The 25,712-nt window shown below is 42.3% G+C and overlaps 1 protein-coding gene across 1 annotated transcript in view; it reads left to right on the top strand.

The window, feature by feature from the left end:
• The window catches only part of NUP58 (nucleoporin 58), a 50,000-nt gene continuing 24,288 nt past the window's right edge, over positions 1 to 25,712 (top strand). Inside the window, exons 1-12 of the mRNA XM_084646977.1 lie at positions 1 to 271; positions 1,693 to 1,832; positions 3,610 to 3,645; positions 7,426 to 7,578; positions 9,750 to 9,884; positions 13,888 to 13,998; positions 16,454 to 16,478; positions 17,226 to 17,291; positions 18,632 to 18,806; positions 22,464 to 22,543; positions 23,181 to 23,299; positions 24,230 to 24,312. Coding sequence (XP_084503103.1) covers positions 153 to 271; positions 1,693 to 1,832; positions 3,610 to 3,645; positions 7,426 to 7,578; positions 9,750 to 9,884; positions 13,888 to 13,998; positions 16,454 to 16,478; positions 17,226 to 17,291; positions 18,632 to 18,806; positions 22,464 to 22,543; positions 23,181 to 23,299; positions 24,230 to 24,312 — 1,242 coding nt within the window. The 5' untranslated portion in view covers positions 1 to 152. The remainder of the gene's footprint in view (positions 272 to 1,692; positions 1,833 to 3,609; positions 3,646 to 7,425; positions 7,579 to 9,749; positions 9,885 to 13,887; positions 13,999 to 16,453; positions 16,479 to 17,225; positions 17,292 to 18,631; positions 18,807 to 22,463; positions 22,544 to 23,180; positions 23,300 to 24,229; positions 24,313 to 25,712) is intronic.

The following is a 25,712-nucleotide window of genomic DNA, read 5'->3' on the forward strand; positions in this document are numbered from 1 at the left end:
GGGGAGGGGCATTGTCGCAGGGCTGCTGCGTGTGGGGACGGGGAGCTATTCGCCGCGCCTGCTCCCCCCACCCTCCTCTCGGGTTTGAAGTTGGCGCCCGGGAGCGATGCGGCGCTGAGGAGAGGGAGGCCGAGGAGACACAGGCCGCCGCCATGTCTGCGGGATTCTCCTTCGGGGCCGGCACGCTGGGCTCCGGCTCCGCCGCCGCTGCCGGGGTGGGAGGCGGCGGCGGCGGCGGGGCAGGCTTCTCCTTCGGAGCCGTCCAGCCGAGGTAACCACGGGCCGCCCGCCTGCTGCGGCCCGGGATGGGCCCTTCCCGCGTGGGGCGGCGAGCGCCCGAGCGGGCCCTGCCAGCCGCGTCTCACCGCGGCGGGGGCGCTGAGCCCCGGGCCCGCTGCGTCCGGGCCCGGCCCTTATCTGCGCTTCAGCTGCCTCCCCCGTCCCTGGGTGGGGCCGGCACGTGTGTGACTCGGGGCCCGGGCGGGGTTTCCCCGCGGCAGAGCGCCCCGGAGGCGAGAGACCCGTAGCTCGTGGCTGATGAAAGGCCCTTTTCCGCCCAGTCGGCGTCAGGCTCCGCTTGCGCACGGTCGACTAACGGGCTTCACTCGGGGGGGAAGGATAGTTCAGTGGTGTGAGCATTGGCCTGCTAAACCCAGCGTTGGGAGTTCAATCCCTGAGGGGGCCAGGTAGGGATCTGGGGCGAAAATTGGGGATCGGCCCTGCTTTGAGCAGGGGGTTGGACTAGGTTGACCTCCTGAGGTCCCTTCCGACCCTGAGATTCTATGAAAGTGGCCTCTGCAAACGCAAGTGTGCTGCCGCCTTGGGGGGGGGGGGGGGGGAGCGATGTCCCGTCCAGCCGTGTGCTCCAGAGGGATACGTGGGAATCAGTAACCAAGTATTTTGGAAATTCCCTTTCCGCTCTGCTGTGTGCCCTGCTACTGCAACAAACAAGCTCCCCCCCATGGCCAGAGCGGAAATTAAAAATGCACGTTTCTAAGGAGAGTTGAATTATTGACCCATTGGTCTCCACATGCCGTAGAAATGAGAGGTTTAATATGGAAAGGTGTAAACAGTTTTGTTTACCAACTGGTGCAGCTCCAGCCCCTGCAGGTTAGAGAATATTACAGCTTATATTGCTGGGAATGCAGGTGGTGCTAGACTGATAAGAAATCTGCTTGCAAACCATCCTAGTATAATTAAGGATTCAGTAAGAACATGCCAGTCAAATTTCATTTGACTGTATCTGCATTTGTACACTTTTCCACAGTGTGTGGCAGCCTTCCCTCTTGCTAAGGATTACTGTGAATAGCCCATTGGAGAACCCAACAATGCTACCTCCTTACAGTTTCTTTGGTGTCTCACATAATTTAAGCATATTAATAACAGATTAATGTCCTAACTAGCATGTTGAAGATGTAACACATTATATACTATTAATGATGTACTGAAATACCCTCTGCTTATTGGTTCTTTTGACACCTACTACAGCTTATTGTTTTGCAGTAAGGATTTTTTGCTCATCACAATACACTTTCTAAAATGTAAATACCAAAAACCCCATATTATTTTGTCTTGCTTATTAGGGCCTGATGCTTGGGGAAGAAATGAATGAAATAATTGCAAATATGGATGTAGTAAATGGATTAGTTTGCAAAATAATTGATGCTAATAGTCAGTTTTGTCTTGTAATAGCTCAACCGGAGGGCTTAATTTTGGAACCTTGGGCTCCTCGACTGCTACAGCAACTACATCAGCTCCATCAGTGGGCTTTGGAAGTGGACTCTTTGGTTCAAAATCTACCACTGGGCTTGCTCTAGGAGGTACTAATACAGGTAGGGAATACATGTGGATTTATTCCTTTAATATAGCAGAAATTTGGGCTTTTGCATAATCTGTGTGTTTCATGAATTAGTAAATGAACAAACACAAAAAGGAAGACTAATGCATCACAAAGTGTGCTGAAATGTTTTTAACTGTAGCTATATACACTGTTAGCAAATCCGTTATCGTTTTTAAAAATAAGATCTTAATAATGCATTACGGCATTACTATTACAGGAAACCCTGATAAGTGAACCTTTAATAGATAAACATACTTGCTATCTGAAATTTGTATCTGGTCCTGTGTATGAATTTTGTATAGAAGTTGGAATTTTATACTATGAAACACGGAATTGTACGGAGGCTTTGGCCATTCCAACAAGACTTCCCTAAAATGTGGGTTTGTCTGTATATCTCCTGGAGATTGGGAGAGGCCACCAAAATTTTGTGTGATTTATAGCTTGCAGTTGAATACAATATGGGGGTTCAGTGCAGTGTGGGTTTAAGGTTGTATTGTACTTTCTTTGAGGATATTCTTAGCAATGATTTTCAGATGCCATAAACACATACATTTTCTATTATGTTGTCATTTACAATGCTATAGTTCTTATAAGCTCTTCATATTAGCAATAATAATTTGGCCAAAAATTCCTTTCAAAGTTTGGGCAGTTGTGTACACTTTCTCAGACTAACAGTCTTGTATAAACCGTTCTGTGGGTTATTTAACAGTGGTACAGAAGAAAACTTGTACCATTTTAAAATTGGCCATCACACATACGCAATAGCTAATATTAGTGAATTGTATACTGGCTCTGTTGGTTTTTGAGAATGCATCTCTTTCACACACTCTAATATGATTGTCTAAAGTTACCTTTTACAGGGAATATTTGTAACATTGTTACATCATTGGATATTATAAATAAATTGCATGGGGGTTGTAGAATCTCTGTCATTAGAGATTTTTTGAGAGCAGGTTAAACAAACACCTGTCAGGAATGGTATAGATAATATTTAGTCCTGCCACGAGTGCAGGGGACTGGATGACCTCTTGAGGTCCCTTCCAGTTCTTTGATTCTATGATATGGGTTGCATTATCCTCTTAGCTTGCCTCTCTGTTTGAGTGATCCATTAGTTATTGTCCCCTCATTGAATTAGAAGTACCGTAAGTTTCTTAGAAGCTGAAGTTTCATAACTCTGTAATGAGCGATCAATGATGATTTTAAATTTCTATGGGGAAGAAACTAATTTGAAACCCAGTATTCTGAGTAGACCATGGACTCTGTAATCCTTTCCACTATAATGCAGAACCACGCTGTTGTGCATGTTGGCATTCCTGACAGCATGTAAATCTGGAGTTCAACCACTTAAACTTTCTGGTGTTTTTAGTGGCTTTAATTTCATTTAAATTGTAGTGTACTAGTATACTGCTTAACTGTCATTTTAATTTCATAGTCACTATTGACCAATGGCTCTTCATCACAAATGAGTTCTGTACATCGTTGACAAGTTAATTGTGCTTTCCCAGGAGGGTTTGGACTGCTAATACTTATTTGAAACCTATTATTATTTTGTGTTTTAGAGTCTAAACCAGAGTAAATCTTTTATATCCAAAAATACTATGTAAAACGTATTCCAGTTTATCTTGTGTCATTGTAGAGACTGCAACATAATATAATTCAGTATTTTACTGGTACTAATAAACCATAAACAACTACTAAATTGTGTATATGAAGCTTGGTAAAATGGATATAAAGTTGATTATGGATTTTTATTTTGTTTTTCTTGGCAGGAACAGCTACAACTATTGCTACAGGATTAACACTGGGTAAGAGTCACATATTTAGAAGCTATTAGTATTTGGAGACAAACAAGTATGCTCTAGAAGACCAATTGTTCTCTTACTGTGAGCACTTGCTGAGGCAGAGACCTGGTAGCCACATGGAATGGGTTCTCCTTATATTAAAGACAGATAAAAGTATATTGCTACTTCTCCATGTAAGGAATTATTGTAGTTGCCACAGGCTTAATGCCTCCACTTAATGTACCACTGATGGGAGGTCAGGTACACATGGTTATGAGGAAACTTTTGGCTCTTTTTATGGCAGTGTGCTTAAACTGGTTTTGAAGGATTGATATACCGTTGGCTGGGACTAATGAGGCCATGGGATATATATGTGGTTTTGGAAACAAAGTGCACTGAACTGAGGAACATGGGTGCTCTGTCTAGTTCACATTTGCTCACCCTTAAATTTCCAGGGCCTGCTGAACTTTAGGGGCCATGTCAATGCTGTTTGAGATACATATATATATTTCAAATTGAGGCTGTTCAGGGAAGCATTCATGTTTCTTCAGAGATTCTTTTAGCGATGGTTCCTTCCCATACCAAAGTTTATTATATATCTATCAACCTTTGATATGGCAATAATCCACTCTGGTGTTCTCCATCAAAACTGCTGCCTCTACACAGTTGAGGGAGTACAGAACCTTTTCAAGTCCTAAAATTGTTGACTTCCTGCGTGGATAAACCACTTATTGTATAATGTTTATGTGAATGCACATTGCCTCTGTGGGTCATGCACAGAGAGAGTACTGTCTCATTCAGTGTTTCTTCATTCCCAGTGTCAAGATCCATTTGGCTGTGGAAAGCTGTCTTTTGGCCTTCCATTCACTATGACTGAAATGTGTTAGCTTGTTCACCTCAAGCGATATTACTGTCTTGAGTGACAAACTTGCATCGATGAACTGAAATCAACAAATATCATTCGAGTTAGGATGGGACCCATTGTTCTTTAGGGCAGAAAATATACTGTGCCTAGAGCTGACAGTCTAAATAGACAAGTTAGACAAAGGGTGGGAAAGGAAACAGGTGAAATTATGTTGGATTCAAAGTTTGTAGGTTCATATCCCCATGGAATCGCCAATAGAAAAACAAGTGAATTTGTTGTTAAAAGAGAACTTTGCTGCCTGCCTTTCACTTGAGTGAACCTGGTATGAACAGACTTGTTCTCTAACTCCTTTTGATGGATGGACAAGAAGTGTTGAGCTGGGAAGGAGCCTTCAGAAGATATTTCTACCTTCATTGTTTCTCTGATGCTTCTTTAAATATTTCATATTTCTCAGCTATGGCTATGGCAAGAAATGCAGGTGTAAGTGTACCTGTTCCTGAAAAGCAGATAGGAAAGCAAAATAGCTCCTGGCCCAAAGCAGCAGTTGAGTCCTAGGTGAAATTAAAGTAAGCTCTACTACCATTGCAAAGCAGCTTAAAAGGGGGTACAATCATATTACAATGTCACAGTTTTGATGCTGTTCTGTGAACAAATACAATGAATGAGGCCCACTGTTATAGAGGAAGACAGAACAAATCAAGGGAAAATAGCCCCCAGAACAGACTGCAAGATCTCTGGAACACCTGTTTGGAAGTGATGTCCTCTTCTGTATGGAGAAATAGTCGCTCATTTCATTGGGCAAACTGGCAGTTACCCTCCAGTCACCAAGTTTAGCTTTCTTAGTCCTGGCCAAAGGACCTTCTCACCATTACTGTTTCTATCAAAAATAACACAGAATTAAGGCGAGAGCTGTCATGATTCTGGTTGCATCCTACTGGCTGCAGAGAGTGTGATTGTTCAGACCTAATAACATGACATTAAAACCTGGTATGATCTGTTCATGCCCACTATAAGAACCTAGATAGAACCACAAATATTCCTGCCCTTCAGAAAGCACCTATACACATACAGTCCCATCATGCTACCTAATAAAGCCACACCCTCACTCTAACAGCTTCCTGAAAGGAAGCAACTGAAGGAATTACATTTGGGCAGAAAATCTCTGTGCTTATAGCTTCCAAATAAGTTCAGTAACTTAGTGCACTCTATAATGTGACTAAAACATAAAAGCTGGTGTTCAGTAAGTAGTTACTCCACGTTTGACAAAAATAGAGAACCTATTAGAGTTCCATCAGGACTGTTGCACTATGAGTTTAAAGGTGCCCAAGTTAAGGCACACATTAAATGTATCCCATGTAGGGGGTGTCCAGAAGGAAGAATCTCTCCATCTATATACTAAAATGTCTTCAATCAGCTTCTCAGCTAAACCTCAACAGAACTCTAACCTGGTGCTGTATGCCCTGCAAATGAACATCCTTTGAACACTTGGTGGACTTTACTTACCAAGTCATTCTTGCAGCCAGGCAAATATTGGATTTGGGAGCTCTGTCTATAAAGGACAGGAACCATGTTTTTCATTATAATTTTTTTTTTGCATGATCTTGACATTCATCCTTAAAGTCTGCTCCATATGTTGCTCTACTACAGTCACACGTACAATCTATGTGACTGATGGGAAAGCGATGGCACTCCTTTCCATTCTGCATGGATTTTTACATTCTGATGTCCGTGCAGCACTAAAATGTCTAGACAGAACTGAAGCATGTACCGTACACCTTCACTATAACAAACCCCTGGGGATCCAAGCCATTTTTTCAGTATAGCCAGGGATTTGTTCTAGCGATGGGAGGGTGCGGGAGAGGAAGAGAGTCTCCAGCCGTGGCTGGGGCAGAGTACTCCTTCCGCCCCGGGGCTGCTGCAGGTGCTGACAGTGTTCCTCCAGCAGCCTCGGGGCCAGAGGTGGGATCCAGCAACCACATTTGTTATAGCCCAACTTTTACTATTGCGAAGGGCATTATAGCAAGGCTCTACTGTGGTCTAACTGTAAGGAACAACAAATACAAGTCAAAATATTTACCTTCTCTATGCTGAGCACACTTGAACAGGTGTAGCAGTTTTTGGGTGGATCCGTAACTTAAAGAAATCTGTCACATGGATTCCTGTCCTTCCCTGTATTCCGTATCAAAATACTGTAGTTCAGAGCTGATATGCTAGTCTCATTCAGTGCTGTATTTGGGATTATAATGTTGCAGGATATAAGAAGTCTGTCAGTAAATCAAAAACAATCTGTGTGCATATTTGAGTTTGCTTATATATTAGGTTAATTTCTCTTCGTAGCTACACGCTGCTGGATTACCATTGTGGGATTCTGAGGACCTTCCTTTTATGAAGAACAGTAAAACTTCCTTTTTTCAAGTAGTAATGACCACAGATCCAAACCATCCTGATTTAATAGAAGGATCACTACTCGAGATAAATGAATAACGTTTAACTCTCAATTTAAATTAGAAGGACACAATTTTCATTATACCTCTGATGGTTGTCAGCTAGTTCCCTCTTCAGCAAAAGGGTTTATCCCTCAGCCAGTGACTGACAGGTCTCAGTTTTGACTGTACAGATACAAATAAACAAGGCGCATTGTAAGATCTGTGGATCTTCCTATTTGAAGAGAGGAAATGCTGTGATAAGCTTTTATACATAATCTTGTTGTCTTCCCTGTGTAGAAAGGAACCAAACCAAAATGTGGGGTTATGTGGCTTTCCTCCTAGGTCCTTGTCATGGCATTTTCATTAATATTTAATTGGTAAAATTCATTTTGAGGGTGATAAGTTTACTTTAAAATTTTGGTGTTTAGAATGCATGACACTTGGTGGCAAAAATGTTAACTTGAGCACTTATGCCTCAACAAAATGTCTTAAGAATGATGTTCATTGTTGTAGGAGCTCCTGCCGCTACATCAGCCTCTACCACAGGTTTTAGTTTAGGGTTCAACAAACCTGCAGGATCGGCCACACCATTTGCTTTGCCTATTACTTCTACCTCAGCAGGTGGCCTCTCACTTTCTTCTGCTCTTACATCAACTCCTGCAGCAGGTAAGGAAATCCTATTTTGCACTCTGCACTGCATTTGCATTCAGGCATATCAAAGTACTTTACAAGCACACTGAAATAGATGAGCATTCTTGCTGTTGATATGCCTTTTACATGTGACTAATCTGAAACACAGAATTTAAGTGACTGGTTGAGCTTCTCTGGTGTTGATGTTAGGAATGCTAGCATAGGTGGGTCAGGGGGTACTATCATTGTTTTAAGCCCAGTATTGATTAAATGCTCAGTTTCTTTTAAGCACCACATCATCTGGTAGTTTTAGGTGATGGCTCATCTACACCAGGGTTTCCAATGTTGCCAATACCAGTGGAGCTCAATTGTATTGGCAGTGGTGAGAAATAGTTTTTAAAAACTATTTCTCACCATCTCCCAAGTGTAGAAAGGGCATCATAATGCTGAAAATGGTTAATATCTACTGTCAATGAGACAAATGGTTTTGGTACTGTTAAAGCATGATGGAGAATTTGTACCTCCGATAGTATGTCCCATGCTTAACATACTAATGTGCAGTTGGCACCTTCTCCATATATGCATACCATATTTTCCATAATCAAGTGTTCGTTGATAGCTACATCAGCTAACCGTATGTGTGTACACCAAAGCTGTTCACTACTTTTCCCACATTCTCGTTAGTCAAGATGCCGCAATATTTCACCTCTTATTCTCTGCCTGCTCCAAAAACTCAGATCAAGTAGAAGTTTTAAAGTCACAATTAACTGTTGTTTTTAGCCTCTACTATGTGAGAGACTTTGATGTTCCGCTGGATCTAGTCATCTTCACCTACATGCCCAACTAAGACCAAGATTCCACTTAATTTGCAGCAACCAGTACCTAAAGTGTGTCAGATTCTGCAGCATTCTGGTGGAAATTCTTAAAATTGTTTGGTAGCTTCAGATAAACTTGAATAAAGGAAGTTTTGATTGAATTACATTTTAAAATGAATATTACAGTCAGTACAGTTGCCCCCTGTTGGTGATGATTAGGGCCCTACCAAATTCATGGTCCATTTCACGGCCAGCTGGTTTTTAAATTGGTCAATTTCAGATGTTTACATCGGGAATTTCACAGTGTTGTAAAGGAGGGGGTCCTGACCCAAAATGGGATCCCATGATTGCCACCCTCACTTCTGTGCTGACTAGGCAGAAGTCTCAGAGCTTCCTGCAGTTAGAGGAGGTTCCTGGAGGTGGATAGGATATCCCCCATACTGCTAGGAATGCCCTAGCTGGGGGCTCCTAGCTACCAGTCCAGGCCAGTGACAGATTAAGGCAGGGGCCCCCTGGAAAAATGGGTGCCCAGCCCCAGGATGGAAGCCCCAGCAGGAGCCCTGGGGGAAGAAGCCCCAAGCATGGGTGCCCAGAGCCCTGGCTGTAGCCGTGGGGCTGAAGCATGGGCAGCCTTGAACCCTTGCTGCGGGGTGGAAGCCCTGAGTCCGGGCTGCCCTGAGACCGTGTTGGAGCAGCAGGGGCGCTGCATCTACTGAGGAGGGTGGAATTCGTGATCCTGGGCTGACCTGGCTGGAGCAACAGGGATCAGAAGCCCAGAGCCTGGGCTGCCTTGGCTGTGGGGGCTGCGCCAATCCCTGGCTGGATCGGGGGAGGCCCCCAGCCCAGGCTGCTCCAGCTGCAGCTTCCGGGAGCAGAAGCTCCTAGCATAGCAGGAGATACTGGGGGAGGAAACCAAGAGCTTGGCGCTCTGAGCCGGAGCAGGAGCTGCGGGGGCGGGGGAAGGGTCGGAAGCCCAGAGCCCAGCTCCTGGGCTGCTGCAGCACAGAAGTGAGGGTATACCACCCTCATTACTGTGCTGCTTCTGGAGGTAGCGCTGATCTCCCCACTAAGAGCAGCCATGCAGGGGAAGGACAACTCCTGCCCCTCCCCAGCGTGGCTGGACTAGCAGCTAGGAGCTCCAGGCTCCCAGCATCAGGGAGATCAGATTTCATGGGGAAGGGCTGGTTTCATGGTCTGTGACACATTTTTCACAGCTATGAAATTGGTAGGGCCCTAGTGATGATACTGAATTTAGTTTATTGCTGCAGATTTCATTCAGTGTTAACTCTCCTTTATGATGAATGAGGCGGTTCACACCTGTGAGTAATAATTTTAGGCTGTCTGCGGACTGTATAGTCTGTGTATTAAGGATGGTTTCATTCTTAATTTCAGGTTCTACTGGCTTTACATTAAATTTGGGTGGGACAGCTGCCCCAACTACAAGTGCATCCACAGGCCTTTCGCTGGGAGGAGCCTTAGCTGGTTTGGGAGGTACGCTCTTCCAGAATGCAACCACAGCAGCAACAGGTGAAAATAGTTTTATTCTTTTCCCACTGCTATTTCACAATGCTGAAACACAAGTAATACCATGTGATTACTGTAAAACTTAAATAATTCCCTCTGAAACTTTTGCATTTTCCCTGAATGTTACTAGTCTTAGCAAGTCATAAAATACCAGACAATACAATTACCTTCTAAATATTCTGTTTCTTGCACCTTAAATTAATTTAATTTTTGGCAGCTTTCTGCAAGAATGTAAATATTCTTCCATTACTCCTGGCAGAATTCTTCAACAATGCATGTGTGCAGAATTCATGTCCCCCCACAGATTTCTTTGCTTCCATTCAGAAAAATGGCTTTCTGATGGGGAAGCAAAGGGAAGCCACAAGAGCGGTCATGCACCACTCCCCAGCAGCGCAGGTGTATTGTTTTGGGTGCCTGGAGCAGCCAGCAGAGAGGTAAATCACTGGAGGGTTGGGGATGCCCCAGCCAGTGGCTCTGACCCTGTGCCAGGCTAAGCTGCTAGTCCCAGCTAGGCTTGGGAGGACAGAACTTTTCTCTTTCCCTGCAAGGAGCAGCCAGGGCTGGGTCAGACCCACCCCCAGAAAACGGGCAGCAGGTTTGTAGAAATTTTGGTGGTGCCCAGAACCCGCAGCCCCCACCCCCCCCCCCCACACACACACCTGCCTAAGGCTCTGGGAGGGAGTTTGGGTGGGGAGAGGAGGTCTGGGATGCAGGCCCTGGGCTGGGGCAGGGGATTGGGGTGCAGGATGGGTGAGAGGTTGGGCTCTGGGAGGGAGTTTGGGTGGGGGAGTGGGGTGCAGGCTCTGGGAGGGAGTTTGGGTGTAGGCTCTGGGCTTGGGCAAGGGGTGGAGGTGCGTGAGGGGAAGGAGTTTGGGGGCAGGAGAGGGTGTGTGAGAAGGGCGTGGAGGTGCAGCCTCTGGGAGGGAGTTTGGGTGCTGAGTGCAGGCTCTGGACTAGGGGAGGGTGTGGGGCTGCAGGAGGGGATGAGGGGTGCAGGCTCTGGGATAGAGTTTGGGTGCTGGCTCGGGGGGAGGGTTGCAGCCTCTGGGAGGGAGTTTGGGGACGTGAAGGGGTGCAGGCTCTGGAATGGAGTTTGGGGGCCGAGGGGGGGGGGGACAGGCTCTGGGAGGGGGTGGGGGTGCAGTGCTTACCTGGAGCTTCTAGACAGGGCAGGCCGGGAGTCTCCATGTGCTGCTACCCCCCGGCACTGCCCCCGCAGCTTCCCATTGGCCGCAGGGGCGCATGGGGCGGGACACAGACCCACCCCTCCCAGGGGCTGCAGGGAGGGGCCAGCAGTCACATGGAGCGAGCAGGCAGGAAGCCGCTCCGGTGGTGAGTGGGGGTCCTGGGCTGTTTTAAATGGTCTGGGGGACGTGCGGGGCGGGGGCGCCCAGGGCGGAAGGTGGGGCCGCGGGAGAGACCCAGCCTCGGACAGGGCTGGAGCCGGGCCCATGGTGCAACAACAGCTGGTACTGGGATGGCAAGGTCACCAGCACCATGATGTGCATCAAAGGGGTCGAGAAGGGCCTTGCCCCCTGCTGGAATATTCCTGGTTCCCAGGCACCACGGGCCCATAGAACTCGCCGCCCATGCCAGAAAACTCACTGACTGCAGGAAGCTCCGCATATTCCCCTCACTTCCTTCCCCCATCACTCCTCAGCTGTGCAGGGGAGGGTGGAACGGCTCCCCCATCTGACCAACCCCTATGAATCCAGATCGACCTCATACCCAGATCTCCTCACCACCTGCACCCAGAAACCCCCTTCCCTCCCACCCCATATTGAACCTACACCCCTAACAAGCCTCGCTCTTTGTATCCGGAGCCCCCCTGCACCCAGACCCCCTTGCCAAGCCCCACCTCCCTGCATCTGGATTCCACCCCTGCATTGAGACCACTCTCTGCACTCAAACCCCCACCCCATCTGCACCTGGGCCACCCTGACTAGCCCCCCGCACTCAGATCCCCGCTCCACTGAATCCCACCAAGCCAGCACTCAGACCTGCACCCTGCCAAGCTAGCACCTGGACCCCCCTTCTGAGCACTCCATGCCCAGACCCACCCCCCACTGAGCCCCAACCACCTTCACCTGGACTCCCCTGCAGAGTTCCATTGTGTCTGCACCCCAGTTCATCCAGATCCAACCCCTCACCCAGACCCCCCATCAAGCTGCCCACACCCAGATTGCCCCACACAGAACCCTGTCACCACAGACCTTGATCTCCTCACGCTAAGCCCTGCCATACTTGGATTCTCCCAGGAAAAGCCAGCCTGCCTACATCTAGTGTCCTTGGCATGGAGGGGTAGGGTCCCAGGGTGTTTCTGGGGCAGGCCTGGTCCTTGCACTGTGTCAGGGTTGGGTGCAGCTTTACCACCAAGTCCATGTTCCGGGAAGGGGGGGGGCACAATTATCTCCTACCTCTGTGCAGTTAGTGGCTTGTGCTCCCTACTGCCATGCTGGAGCCTCCACATTTATTTATTGACAAAATGTGCAGAGTGCAGAATTTTAAAATATTATGTGAAGAATTCTTAATTTTTTGGCGCAGAATTCCCTCAGGAGTATTCCATGAAGTAGTTACCATAGCTGCCATAGGGGTATTACATGATCATAAATGGAAGGGAAGGTGTTCTAAGAAATAATCTCTTCAAGATGTGGTTTGCACTATGAAATGCTTTGAGAACTCTTAGTGTAAAATAGTCCCTGGTCTCTTGTTTTAGCAGTGAGTTTTGTGAATGAATTTAGAAAACCTTTGAGCTCCAGTACTGTAACTTTAAATCCCCTTTGTTAGATGGGGACCCCTTCCAGCCCCGATGTCCAGGGACAACAACTTGGAGAAAAGCGTAGTATATACTCCTCTATCCTGTGCTGCTAAAAGGGCGGGTGCTGTTCCTGGCTCCAGTGGGGGTGGAGTGAGGAGCACTCCAATCTTTCATATTGGCCTTAGATGTCTAATAAATATGGTATTTTTCCGTTTTATTATATTGCAATAGTGCCCTGTGACCTTAGTCAGGCTTGGCCCTCCAGTGTGCAGGGATTGTAAAAATATAGGAATTCATTTTCTTTATTCTGAAACACTTAGTGTAGTTGCTGTATGGAATGGAGAGCTTTACTTTCTCCCTTTGGCTGTTGTGGGAAGGTGAGATCTCTTCATACCCTTTCCTAGCTACTGGGAGAAATGCATCAAATCGTTACTTTCCTTAAAAACTTCTAGAAAAGATGAGATTCCCACTGTCACCTTCTTGTTCACACTCCCCCAAAATAATCCTCATATACAGCTGTAGGAAGGGCTAGCTGCTAAGTGAAGTTTATAAGAATTTTGTTCACTGCTTCTCAGAGTGCTGGAGATGGCCTCCATGAAACTAACAAGATCTTTTTGTAAACTTTGGTCAATTGTTGTCTGTTGGCCACTGGCCATACAAAAGACTAATGGCTCAAATTTTCAATGCTGGCTGCTTGCTATCTTGCACATAAAATCCAGTTAAGTGGATATTGAGCACTCCTTTCACTGTGTGGAAGTACTATTTTAAAATAGGTTTCAGAGTAGCAGCCGTGTTAGTCTGTATTTGCAAAAACAAAAGGAGTACTTGTGGCATCTTAGAGACTAACCAATTTATTTGAGCATAAGCTTCCGTGAGCTACAGCTCACTTCATCGAATGCATCCAATGAAGTGAGCTGTATCTCACAAAAGCTTATGCTCAGATAAATTTGTTAGTCTCTAAGGTGCCACAAGTACTCCTTTTGTTTTAAAATAGTGTATTAATCCTGAGTGAGGCAACATGACACAAGTGATGAGGCAGGTAAAGATGTTAAAATTAGATATTTAGAACATTTAGCTCATAGAAGAAATTGTTTTTCTTCTCTTTACATTATTTTCACTGAACTTCTTGACCCAAATATAGCTAAACAAATCCCGAAAACAAGAGGACATACATAAATGTAATCACAATATATTGAAGCTAAAATACTAAATTCTGTGTTACTGAAATACTTTTTGGGTTATTTGTAGGACTTGGACAGAATGCTCTGAGTTTGACTCTGGGGACAACTTCAGCTCCTTCAGCTACTGTTAATGAAGGTCTTGGTGGCATAGATTTTAGTAGTTCTTCAGATAAAAAGAGTAAGTTGTTGATGCAGTATTGTTTTTCTGTAATTTTTATGAAACCTTGGAAAATACTTGCTATAAAAATTCTGTTTGAAAGCACATAGTTGAAAGATGTTAGAGAGGGAGGCATTGATGGCTTGGTTTTTCTAACTCTCAATGGACACCGTAAAAATAAGGTATTTTGAAAATGTCTTTAATAATCCAGGGTTATTTTAAGATTGATAAAGCTAAAAAAGAAATAATGCAATGTAGTTGTAGCCATGTTGGTCCCAGGATATTAGAGAGACATGGTGAGCAAGGTAGTATGTTTTATTGGACCAACTTCTATTGGTGAGAGAGACAGAGCTGGGAAAGGTACTCCCAGCATCATAGCATGGTGCGGAACAGATTGTTTAGTATACGTAGTTAGCACATATTGTAAGGGACCATTCAAAAGATGAGCTGGGGGGCTTACGTTAATTAGACATAGGCACTGATTCTGTAGGTGCTTGGGGCTGGAGAGCCCACAGAAAAAAAAATAGTGGGTACTCAGTGCCCACCAGCGGGCCCCGCCAATCAGCTCCTCCCCGCCAGTGCCTCCTGTCCACCGCAATCAGCTGTTCAGAGGCGTGCTGGGGGGGGGGGGGGGGAAAGGGGCAGGGTCAGGCATGCTTGGGGAAATGAGGAAGCCTGAGGAAGTTTGCTGCTAGACACTAAAAATCACAGATTGAACAGAAACACTAAATTTACAGCTTATTACTACAATCTGAACCACCTAGTCCCCTCTCTTTATCCTATAACTGCAGAGGTGTTAATAGACCATGCCACCTTGACTAGTCCCTTACAATATGTGCGAATTACTTATGGTAAACAATCCCTTCCACCCTGCATTTTGTGGTGATGCTGGGAGTACCTTTCCCAGACCTGAAAAAGAGCTCTGTGTGGCTCGAAATGTTGTCTCTCTCACCAATAGAAGTTGGTCAAATAAAATATATTACCTTACCCGCCTTGTCTCTCTAAAAGAAAACTAGTAATTTACTCTTTGCACTTCTCTTGCTGTGGCAATTTGACTACGTTTTCAACTATTTTAACTTGTAGATTCTTCTACATAAATACAGTGCAACAATATTTTCTTGCAAACTTGGTGTAATGCAATGCGTCTGGCTGGATTGTTGGCAGCAAGGATCAAAGTTGGGATTTCTGAATCTTAAATTATGAGTCTCTGCAGGTTTGTTGCGTCAAAGGCTGTGTCAGGCTCACACATGTACTCTGACCACTTGGGAGTGCAGGGGAAATAGAGCTAGACTATATGTGTTGCAAATGCAAAGAGCCTGTTTGAAAGCAACTTTCTTTCATTGCAATGAATTTTAAAAATCATGGAAGCATTTCTAATCATGTGGGGTTTATGTAACTCTCCTTCAAAGTTGATTAAAATAGTCTGTAATCTTATTGTCTTTCTAATACTTTACATTAATATATTTTTTAAATAATTCCATAATAAAAATATTACATCAAAAGCAATTACAAAAAAATACTTTTGTGGTTACAGTACACTTTTTAGTAAGCAACGTTTATGGTGGTGTTATGAGCATACATTAAGGGAGTTTGGTCTTCCACTTCCAGTGTCACACATTAGCTAAGCTAGTTATTCCCAGAGTTTTAAAGCAAAGACAATGCATTTTCTTCAGTGTTCACATTACAGTTGAGTAATCTCTTGGTTTTTGGGGGGAGAGGGTAGTTAAGAGCAGTTGTTCAGGGTAGCTATTCCAAAGGCTGAAATAGTAGAGTAGCAGGTTAGAAACCATATAAAATCCACCCTTGTGAGTCTTACTTGAGCCAGCAGAAGTTTTATATTGTTGAACTATTGCTCTGATGCTGGTGGAGGGTATGTATAGCATTTTTTGTGAAAGAAGACTCTGCTAGAGGAGTGTACTGGTACAGTGGGAGATGTGGAGGACGCGTAACAACTTAAGAGCCATATAATTACCTATTATCATAATATCTGACTGCCTCAGAATTATTAATGAGTTTATCCTCTTGGCATCACCCGTGCAGCAGGGAAGTTTTACCCATGAGGAATTGAGGCATAGAGAGACTTAGTGACTCACCCATGGTCACACAAGAGGTCTCTGGTGAAGCAAAACATTGGACCGTAGTTTTCAGAGTCTCAGGGTAGTGCCCTATCTGCCGAACCATCATTCCTGTTGAGAAGATCCTTGTCTGTAAAGTGCCATGAACCACAATGATGCTGTCTAAATAAGATAGACTGTAAGTGTGTGGGAGGTGTTGGAGAAATAGAAACCTGTAATGAAGAAGGAGGGGAAGAGTCAATTACATTTTCTGCCAACTGGGCTGACTTCATGCCCTGAGCCAACATGCATTGGGGTGAGTGATAGTCATTAGTTCTTCCCCCAAAAACTTCTTAAGGCTTATTTTGCTTGACAGTTGTTCAAAGTATCAATTCTTATATAAAATTATCTGTATCTTCTAGGTGATAAAACAGGAACAAGACCAGAGTAAGTATGTTTAGTATTCTTCTTTACATTCTAAGGTTCTTAGAAAATAGTGAAGCTTTAAAATGTTTCTTCTATTTTGTTTCTTTGGCCTTTAAAAATGCCTATGTACTGTGAAGATGAAATTATCATTGTTAAACAAGTTATGGGAGTTAACTGTGTTCTAATGAAATTGCATAGGACTCAGATAGGTGGAGAGGGGGGTCATGGTCCCATAAACCACAAAATACAGATCCAGTGTTTGTAATAGCACCAAAAGTGTGCTAGATATTTTCCAAATGCAGAAGGGGCATAGTCCCTGTCTTGAGGCATATGTAACCTTTAATTTGCTTAGTTTAGCTTCATATAGAAGGTGGTATTTAGTAGTCTGAGTTCCAAACAGAGAGAGAGAGAGGACTCCTGTGGTCTCTCTGTTCCTGACTCTGTTGCAGACTCATTACATGCTTTTTGGAAAATCTCATCATACTCATCTGTAAAATTAAACTCTTGCCAAACACTGAAGAAGTTGGTCCAATAAGATACTACCTCACCCATCTTATCTCAGTGAAGAATTAAGTAAGTTGGTGCAGTTCTTCACAGTTGGTTTAATAAAAGGAAATTCAAATCATTATTACTTACTATAGCATTCATAAATTAGATACAAACTTGAACAGTAGAATGAATATTTACAGCTCTTTGACTCTTTAGTAATGGGGTAACATTGTTTAGAAGTACTGTGTGTTTATGAATGCATATATTGTCTTTTGGCAGAGATAGTAAAGCACTAAAGGATGAAAATCTACCTCTAGTAATCTGTCAAGATGTAGAAAATCTCCAGTAAGTATTTTCCTTATACTAGTTGGGATAACCAAATAATTATACATTGTCATGCTTTAAAGCAACAAGTGGTTTAATCACACTTTTAAAAATTGTTTTAGATAGTGAGGATACACTGCTTATCTTTTGAAGGTACAACATAACCCATCTAAATATCTTCTGTTAAAGTTTCAATTTTAGAATGTTGGGGGTGATGGTGAAATTATGGTATACAGTAGTTCTGTAAAAGAGGCAAAAGCCAAAATTATCACTTAGTATTGGTGGTTTGGGATTTCAACAAGATTAATTTTATTTTTATTAAAACAATACTCAAAGGTAGAACATTTGTGTGTTATACCAATAAAATAAAAACCAGCAAGATCTTATTAAAGGAGATTAGGCAAAATGCCACATTTATTGTGAATACAGAAAGAATCATAGTAAGCAGTTAGTTATAGCTATAACATTCCATTCAATTTCATATTTATTCACACATTCATTCTCACACACACACATTTTCTGCAAGGTTGTTATCATAGTTACCAGTCTTAGAGTTGCTCGTGCCAAGCCACTGGCCAGGTGGCCTGGACACAGGGAAGGAGCAAGGCCTTGTCAGATGCACGTCTGATGCTCCTGGAAGTTGGTTTGCGGAATCAGACCCCAAAGAACTCAGTCCCTTGGTTCTGTTTTTATAGGTCTTTGGTCTAATACAATTCTATGGGGGTTGCTTTATCATGCTGTTGCTGAGTCAATCAGCAGATGGTACATTCCTGACGGCTCTGTGCTGCCAGATGTTTTGTTCTTCGGTTCTCCCATCCTTGAGGCTGTTGGGTGGATTCCCGTCTGCCCTCCGGGGGGTCCTCTGGTTGTTTCCACTTGACACCTTCTTTGGCCGATCAACACTGGATTCTTAGGCAAGCACCTCCCTGATCATTCATTTATTATCCACACCGAGCATCCATCCACATACATCCTCCATCTCTATTTTAATCACAATTGTTAACAAAGCGAGATAAATACAACAAAAGGGCGGGGAGTCTCTATGTGCTGTTTCTGTTACAAAATATCGCTTTGACTCTCTGTGTGAGTAGTAGTTGTTACAAAGTATTGCTCTGAGAACAGACTCTGTCTTAGGATGTACTAACACAATTAGTAGCTTGCAAATTTCACACAGAGAGGGAGAGAAACAGTAAAACCAAGAGACTAAAAAAACCAAGAGACCTCTTAATTAGTAATACCCTGGAATTTAAACTATGAGGAATCAAACTCATTTGTGATTTTAAGACAGAACTTCTTTAATATGATCCAACATGTATGTTTTAAATGTAACAAATTAAACTTCTGCTTCCAATTTTTTTCAGGAAATTTGTGAAAGAACAAAAACAAGTGCAGGAAGAAATTAGTAGAATGTCTTCCAAAGCAATGCTTAAAGTACAGGAGGATATTAAAGCTTTGAAACAGCTTTTGTCAGTGGCTGCTAGTGGACTACAGAGAAACACTCTTAATATTGACAAATTGAAAATGGAAACTGCCCAGGTATGTTAACAAATGAGTATCAATTTGTTAATTCAAATCAGTAAGCATATGATTTCACATAAAGTGAGAGGCATTCAATGCTGTCAATCATTCTAATATTAGAAGTTCAAATTACTTATATATTGACCAGAAAATGAAAGATGAAAGGTTGGATCAGTTCTTGTAAATGTTAAGGGTATATTTAACTAGCAAAGAAAAACCCATGGCTGGCCTGTGCCAGCCAACTCGGGCTGGTGGGGCTCGGACAATAATGGGCTGTTTCATTGCAGTATACAGTGCTGGGCTCAGGTTGTAGTCAAGGCTCAAGGACCATGCAGGGTGGGAGGGTTCTAGGGTTTGGGCTCCAGCCTTAGCCAGGAAGTCTACATAGCAATGAAGCAGTCCTGCAGCCTGAAACCTGCAAGCCCAAGTCGGCTGGCATGGGACAGCCGCTGATATTTCTTCACTATGTAGACATACCCTGAGATTCCCAAGAGAAGAACACTTAAAATAGAAATCCTATGATCACTTGCATAGTTAGATGTAGGGATATTAACTACAAAGTCAGTAAAGCAGCAGTAAAAATTGAATTTTCTTTATTAAAAGTACAACACTTAAGTCTGGATCTAGTTTATTTTGTCACCTTTACTACTTGTATTGCTCACTTGGGAAATATTTCTACAGGGCAGTGTCTATTAGTATAGAAGCAGATTAGAGATTATGCTTTGATTATCCTGATTGGAAGCAAACAAAATAAATGGAATCTGCATTTTCTTTCATATTCTTAATTTGACATGATTTCATAAAATCTAATTATCACTGTAAACGTTAGACTTTAATAAATGTGGCATTTTCAAATCAGTCTGGAATGACACCAGAATACCTTATCTCCTGTTCATTAGCAGTTGTGAGAGCTAGAAATGACTTCCTTGCTGTTAGGCTAGTTTGTGGTCTGCTCAATCCCAGCTTACTAGTATTCTTTTCAGTCACTGATGGTTCTAGGTTGTAAGAAAGCAATGAAATAAACAAATGCAAGGGTTTAGATAGTTTTCACATTGTCTGGCAATTGGACATGGTTCTATACAACATGCACTTGGTATATAGCTTACTTTAAGTGGGATGCTTGTTAGTCTAAGTCTTCATCTGGGGGGACTGTGGCAAGGTAAACACTGCTAGCTTCTAAAGCGCTTCCTTAAATTCAGACTTAAAGGACCTGTAGCACTTTATTTTCCACTACACTCTTCAGGATTTTTCTTGCTTTGCTACTACTAACTGTGGTATGTAACCTGTCACTTAAATTGGCCTCTGTACCTGATAACTGTAGGATAGTTAATGTAATGCCAATTTTAAAAAAGTCGCCAGAGGAAATGCTGGCTGTTACTGAAATTAGGCTTATTAGCCTGTATCTGGCAAATGGTTGAAACTATAACAGAATTATCAGTTGCACAGATGAACACAGAATGTTGTGGAGGAATCAGTATGCCTTTTGTAAAGGGAAATGATGCCTGGCCAATCTATTAAAGATTTTTGAGGGCTTCAGCAAACATGTGGAGAAGGGTGATGTACTGTATATATTTACTAGAACTTTCAGGAAGCTTTTAACAAGGTCTTTCACAAAAGGTCATGGGATCAGAGGGAAGATTGTCTCATGGATCAGTAAGTGGTTAAAAGACAGGAAACAAAGAGTAGGAATAAATGATCAGTTTTCAGACTGGAGCAGAGTTCCCCCCCAGGATCTGTATTGGGACAGATGCTGTTCAATATATTCATAAATGATTTGGAAAAAGGGGTGAACAATGAGGCGGCAAAATTTGCAGATGATACAAAATTACTCAAGATAATTAAGTTCAAAGCAGAGTGCAAAGACTTGCAAAGGGATTTCACAAAACTGGGTGATGGAACAACAAAATGGCAGATGAAATTCAGTGTGGATAAATGCAAAGTAATGTCGACTGGGAAAAAATCAAACTGCACATATGAAATGATGGGATCTAAATTAGCTATTACCGCTCAAGAAAGATATGTTGGAGTCATCATGGATAGTTCTCTGAAAACATCTGCTCAATGTGCAGCAGCACTCAAAAAAAGATAACAATGTTAGGAACCATTAGGAAAGGGACAGATAATAAGAAAATATCATAATGCCACTATATAAATCCACAGTATACCCACACCAGTTCTGGTTACCTCATCTCAAAAAGGAGTTTAGAACTGGGAAAAAATACAGAGAAAGGCAATAAAAATGATATGGAACTGCTTCTGTATGAGAGATTAAAAAGACTGGGATTTTCATCTTGAAAAGAGATGCTCATGGGGTGATATGATAAAGTCTGTAAAATCATGAAAGGTGTGGAGAAAGTGAATAGCGAAGTGTTAGTTACCCCTTCACATAACACAAGAAGAACCTGGGGTCTCCCAATGAAATTAATAGGCAACGGTTTTAAAACAAAAGGAAAATACTTCTTCACAGAATGCACAGTCAAGCTGGGAAACTTGTTGCCATGGGATGTTTAAAGGCCAAAAGTATAACTGCGTTCAAAAAAGAATTAGATAAGTTCCTGTAGGATAGGTCCATCAATGACTATTAGCCAAGATGGTCAGGGACCCAACCCATATTCTGGGTGTCCTTAAGCCTCTAAGTGCCAGAAGCAGGGACTAGATGGCAGGATGGATCACTCAGTAATTGTCCTGTCTTGTTCATTCCCTCTGGACCATCTGGCATTGGCCGCTGTTTGAAGACAGGATACTGGGCTAGATGGACCAGTGGTCTGATGCAGTATGGCCGTTCTTATGAAACCAGTCAACAAGTGATTTGTACTCTAAAATGAAAATGATGCTGGTCCTATGGCTTATAATAAAGTACTTTCTTCAACTATAAAATAATTGTGGTTTCTAGAAGTTCAGTGGTATGTTCCCATAGAAGAATATGGTGAATACAGATTTTTTTTTCTTCTGCTTCCGCAGGGTTGTGTTTTCAGATGTTGGCTAGTAAAAACAGCTAAGAATAAACAAGTACAGAACTAGATAATGAGATATTCTTATTACTACAGTTATTAGAAGGTACTACAATCAAATCACAGAAGTGTGTATCCTGTGATTATAATACTCTGGAAAGGCCGTCAGGAAGGCTTTTGTGGAAATGTTAAAAATATAAATAAATAGTTTACTATTGGCTATGCTCTTTTAAAAATGGACAATCGGGTAATCTTGTTTCTTCCTTTTACGTGTGCTATTTCCTCCCATTCCCCTAATCTTCCCTATTTAAGTCTAGGAAAAAATGTAAAATGATTTTAGATGAAGTGGAAATTAAAGTTTAGTTGTGATAGTATAGTACAGCATTTCCTAAACTTTTGAAAACTGAATCACCTTTCAGGAAAGTGAAACCAAATGTTTCCTCTTCGGCATTGCTGTGTGTTGTGTTAAAGGCCTGTCCATCTTAATGTATGTCTTTGGCAACCCCAGTCCCTGACATTCCAGTGTTTGAAAATCTCATTTAGCAGATTTACACATCCATGCCTGAAGGTTTAACATTAATTAAACACTGTATGCCAAAAACGCATCCAAAGAAAGAGCCCTCTGTGAAGAAGTAGTAGTGTTAGATTTTTTTTTCTTCAGAATTCATCTTTCTTATAGAACTATAGCATGCAGTCCTTTTATTCACTTTATTTGCTTATTTAGGAACTGAAGAATGCAGAAATAGCATTAAGAACACAGAAAACTCCTCCTGGTCTTCAACATGAAAATTCAGCCCCAGCAGAGTAAGTTACTGTATCTAACAGAATCTTGAATTTACCGTCAAAAATACATTACTATCTGTCTTATAAATAGATTTGTATGTTGCAGTGTGTAATCTATTACTCCTTTGATAGAGGCATCTGATAACAATATTAAAGTGCACCTATAAAAGCATAACACATTAAATAATTAAAATCACAAACTGACCTAGGATCAGAGGATTCAAACATGGCATCTGATCAGTGTCCCTCTAATCAGATATCCTATCCCCTACGTTGGCCAACAGTGGAGAGGAAACCATCTTTATGTAGTACTCTTTGTCTCCCTTTAAAATGTGAACTGTATATACTTCTGTTTTACGCTAATCTGTTTTAACATTTTGTTCTATGCCTTACTGCATGTACTGCATGTTTTACTGAACAAATGTAACTGTTAAGATTGATTTTTTTTTTTTTAACTGATTCATACATCACCTTCAGGCAGAGGTAACACTTTCTCTAGCATTGGAAAGAGAGTAATATAAAATATGCTTAACTGGAATACTGACCACTGCTTAAAATGATATTCATAAGTCCTGTAGTTTGGTGTAGATCTAAACAGTAAAAATGAAGTTGCAAAGGAGGGAAATTCAACAAGTGCGATCTGATTCTTTTGTTCTAGCTACTTCAGGATCTTGGTTGAACAGTTTGAAGTACAGTTGCAGCAGTACAGACAGCAAATTGAAGAACTGGAAAATCATCTTGCCACTCAAGCAAACAATTCACATATAACCCCACAAGGTAAAAAGTTCAATTTTAATGTTTTTTACAGAAATCCTTTAATATGCATTTCCTGCACACACAGTATTTGTTACTTTATTCTTTAACTATCAGGGTTTCTTTGTTAACTTTCAGAAATTATTGTTGATATGGATGTTGAAGTCACCCAATACAGTAAGTTTTAGGAACTTAAGCACCAGCTCAGACAACTTTGACAGGAACCCTGGGGCCTGAATTCCCCCTTTAATTCTATCTTGGCACTTGCACCAGGTGGATACATTGAAAGAATTTCAGTTTTCTTTAGGAAGAGACCTGCATCTGAAATGTTAGGCAAAAACACAGCTATCCTACTTATCTGACTCTTTTGGCTTACTGAGAAGAGTGCCCCTGTAGACAGAGCTAGATTAAATGGTCCAGTAGTTGTATCTAGTCATGTCTTGGAACTACATTGAGAATTGAGGGCCTCCTCTGTGACTATATCATGGATGGTTAGCTTTTTAGTGAACTTTGAATATTCAGAGTCATGAAATTTTGGGTTTTAAATAAGCATTCAAAATACAAGAAAATTTGGCTCATTTTGATGCATCTTTTATTGATATTGACAAGACATACTGGTCCAGTAGAGCTAAAATTTGGGCAGGTGAAATTCAAGTAAGAGGAGAAATAGGCAAAATGTTGTGAATAGCATTCCAAAATATAATTCCGTCCTTTGTTGACTTGTTAATAAGTCCAGACTCCTCTTTAAATAGAGAATATTCCCTTACTCCCGCACGGATACTTTTGTTTTACAGGAAATATAGTGCTTTATTTTTTTTCTTTGTAGGTTTGCAGCAAGTTACATCATAGAGCTGGTTGTTTTACCCTTGTTGCAGTATAAATACTAAATTAATTAATTTGTCTCAATATAGCAGTAAGACTATGAATTTATTTGCTGATACACATGTGTTACAGATTTGTCTATGGCTATGCAGAAAATCTATCAAACATTTGTCGCTCTAGCTGCACAGCTTCAATCAATACATGAAAATGTAAAGGTAGGTTATACTTCAAGATTATGTTTTCAGATGTATTTCATAACCAAAAACACTGCAGGCCATTACTCATGTCAACATTTCTATCACGCTTCTCCTTTCTGTTTTTAAACAGAGTTGATTTAAACTATTCATTTAAGCTTTTTAAAGTGATGCTGCTACATAAAAAGTTCATTCGCTGATGTGAGAGCTGGAACATTTCTTGCTCAAGCAGTGAGATAGGCTGGCTTAAACTGTTTATAATAAAAGTGGCAGAAGCTGTGACCACTGTATTTAAGGTTGCATAATATTTCCCATTTATTCTTCTGTCTTTTCAATTGCTTGTAACTTTCTGAAATTTTGGGGGCTGACATTTTCTATACTTTGCACAATGAGTCTTTTTTGACAATTCAAGCAAATATGAGTTAGTCATTTGAATGTGAGCAGAATCGGGGGGAAATACAGATTTCCAGTTATATAGTAATTTTGCAAAATAGCCCTTGAGTGTTCTGGTGAAAACAGCATTCTGGGTTCATTGCTGGTTTAGATTCAGTGGCTTCTTTAAGGAGGGCTCTAGTACAGCCTCTGCACGCACCAAAAAAAAAAAAAGTGTGCAATATGGCCTATTTTCTATGGATCTAAAAATCTTTTTGTGGGTAAGAATGAGAAGTCTACATTAAGACAATTCTCACATTGTGTAAGTTCCTCAAATTTCACATATCCTTGTTGTGTTTGGGGCTATGTCTGTACAACTTATGAAATTCTCTGAAGTTTTGAAGTCACGTGCCGGGCTGTAAATTCCAGTTTGAGTGTGCAGCCTTTTGCCTACTCTGTGATCTGTTTGCCTACATGTTGGGTTGAGATTCCAGAGGCCGGTGGTAAAAGCATAACAAAATAGTCATTGTGCTGAAGTGCTCTTCAATGAAACATCATTGCTTAATAGACTAGCTCCTCATATCAGGAGAACTCCTTTGTCAAGGGCGATGGTGCCATGGCAATGAAATCAGGTGGCAAGGATTTGTGCTCATGTGGGAAATCTGGCAGGGATGTGACGTGATAAAGGAGGGGCTAAAAGATTTAAAAGGGCAGAAGCTGGTCTGCTCAGGAGCCATTTTTCTCTAGTCCATGAGGGAGAGACCAGCAGCTTAGTTGCTGATCACTAGAGCCCTCCAAATCTGCGGGTATCCTCTTTGTATCCAGATACGGATACCCACAGACCGTTTTTGCAGATCACAGCGTGAATGCGGATACAAATTTTGTATCTACACAGAGCTCTGAAGCACGCACTCACCCGAACAGAGCAGCTGTCACCCAGCCTGCAAGTTCTAGCTCAGTTCTCTGAATCACGCAGCAGCGTGCTGGGCATTCTGGGAGTTGTCCCCAGCTTGCTTGAAGGGAGAAGGTAAACTACAACTCCCAATAGA

The sequence above is a fragment of the Lepidochelys olivacea genome (assembly GCF_965140295.1).
Source record: "Lepidochelys olivacea isolate rLepOli2 genome assembly, chromosome: 1".
Lineage (NCBI taxonomy): Eukaryota > Metazoa > Chordata > Testudines > Cheloniidae > Lepidochelys > Lepidochelys olivacea.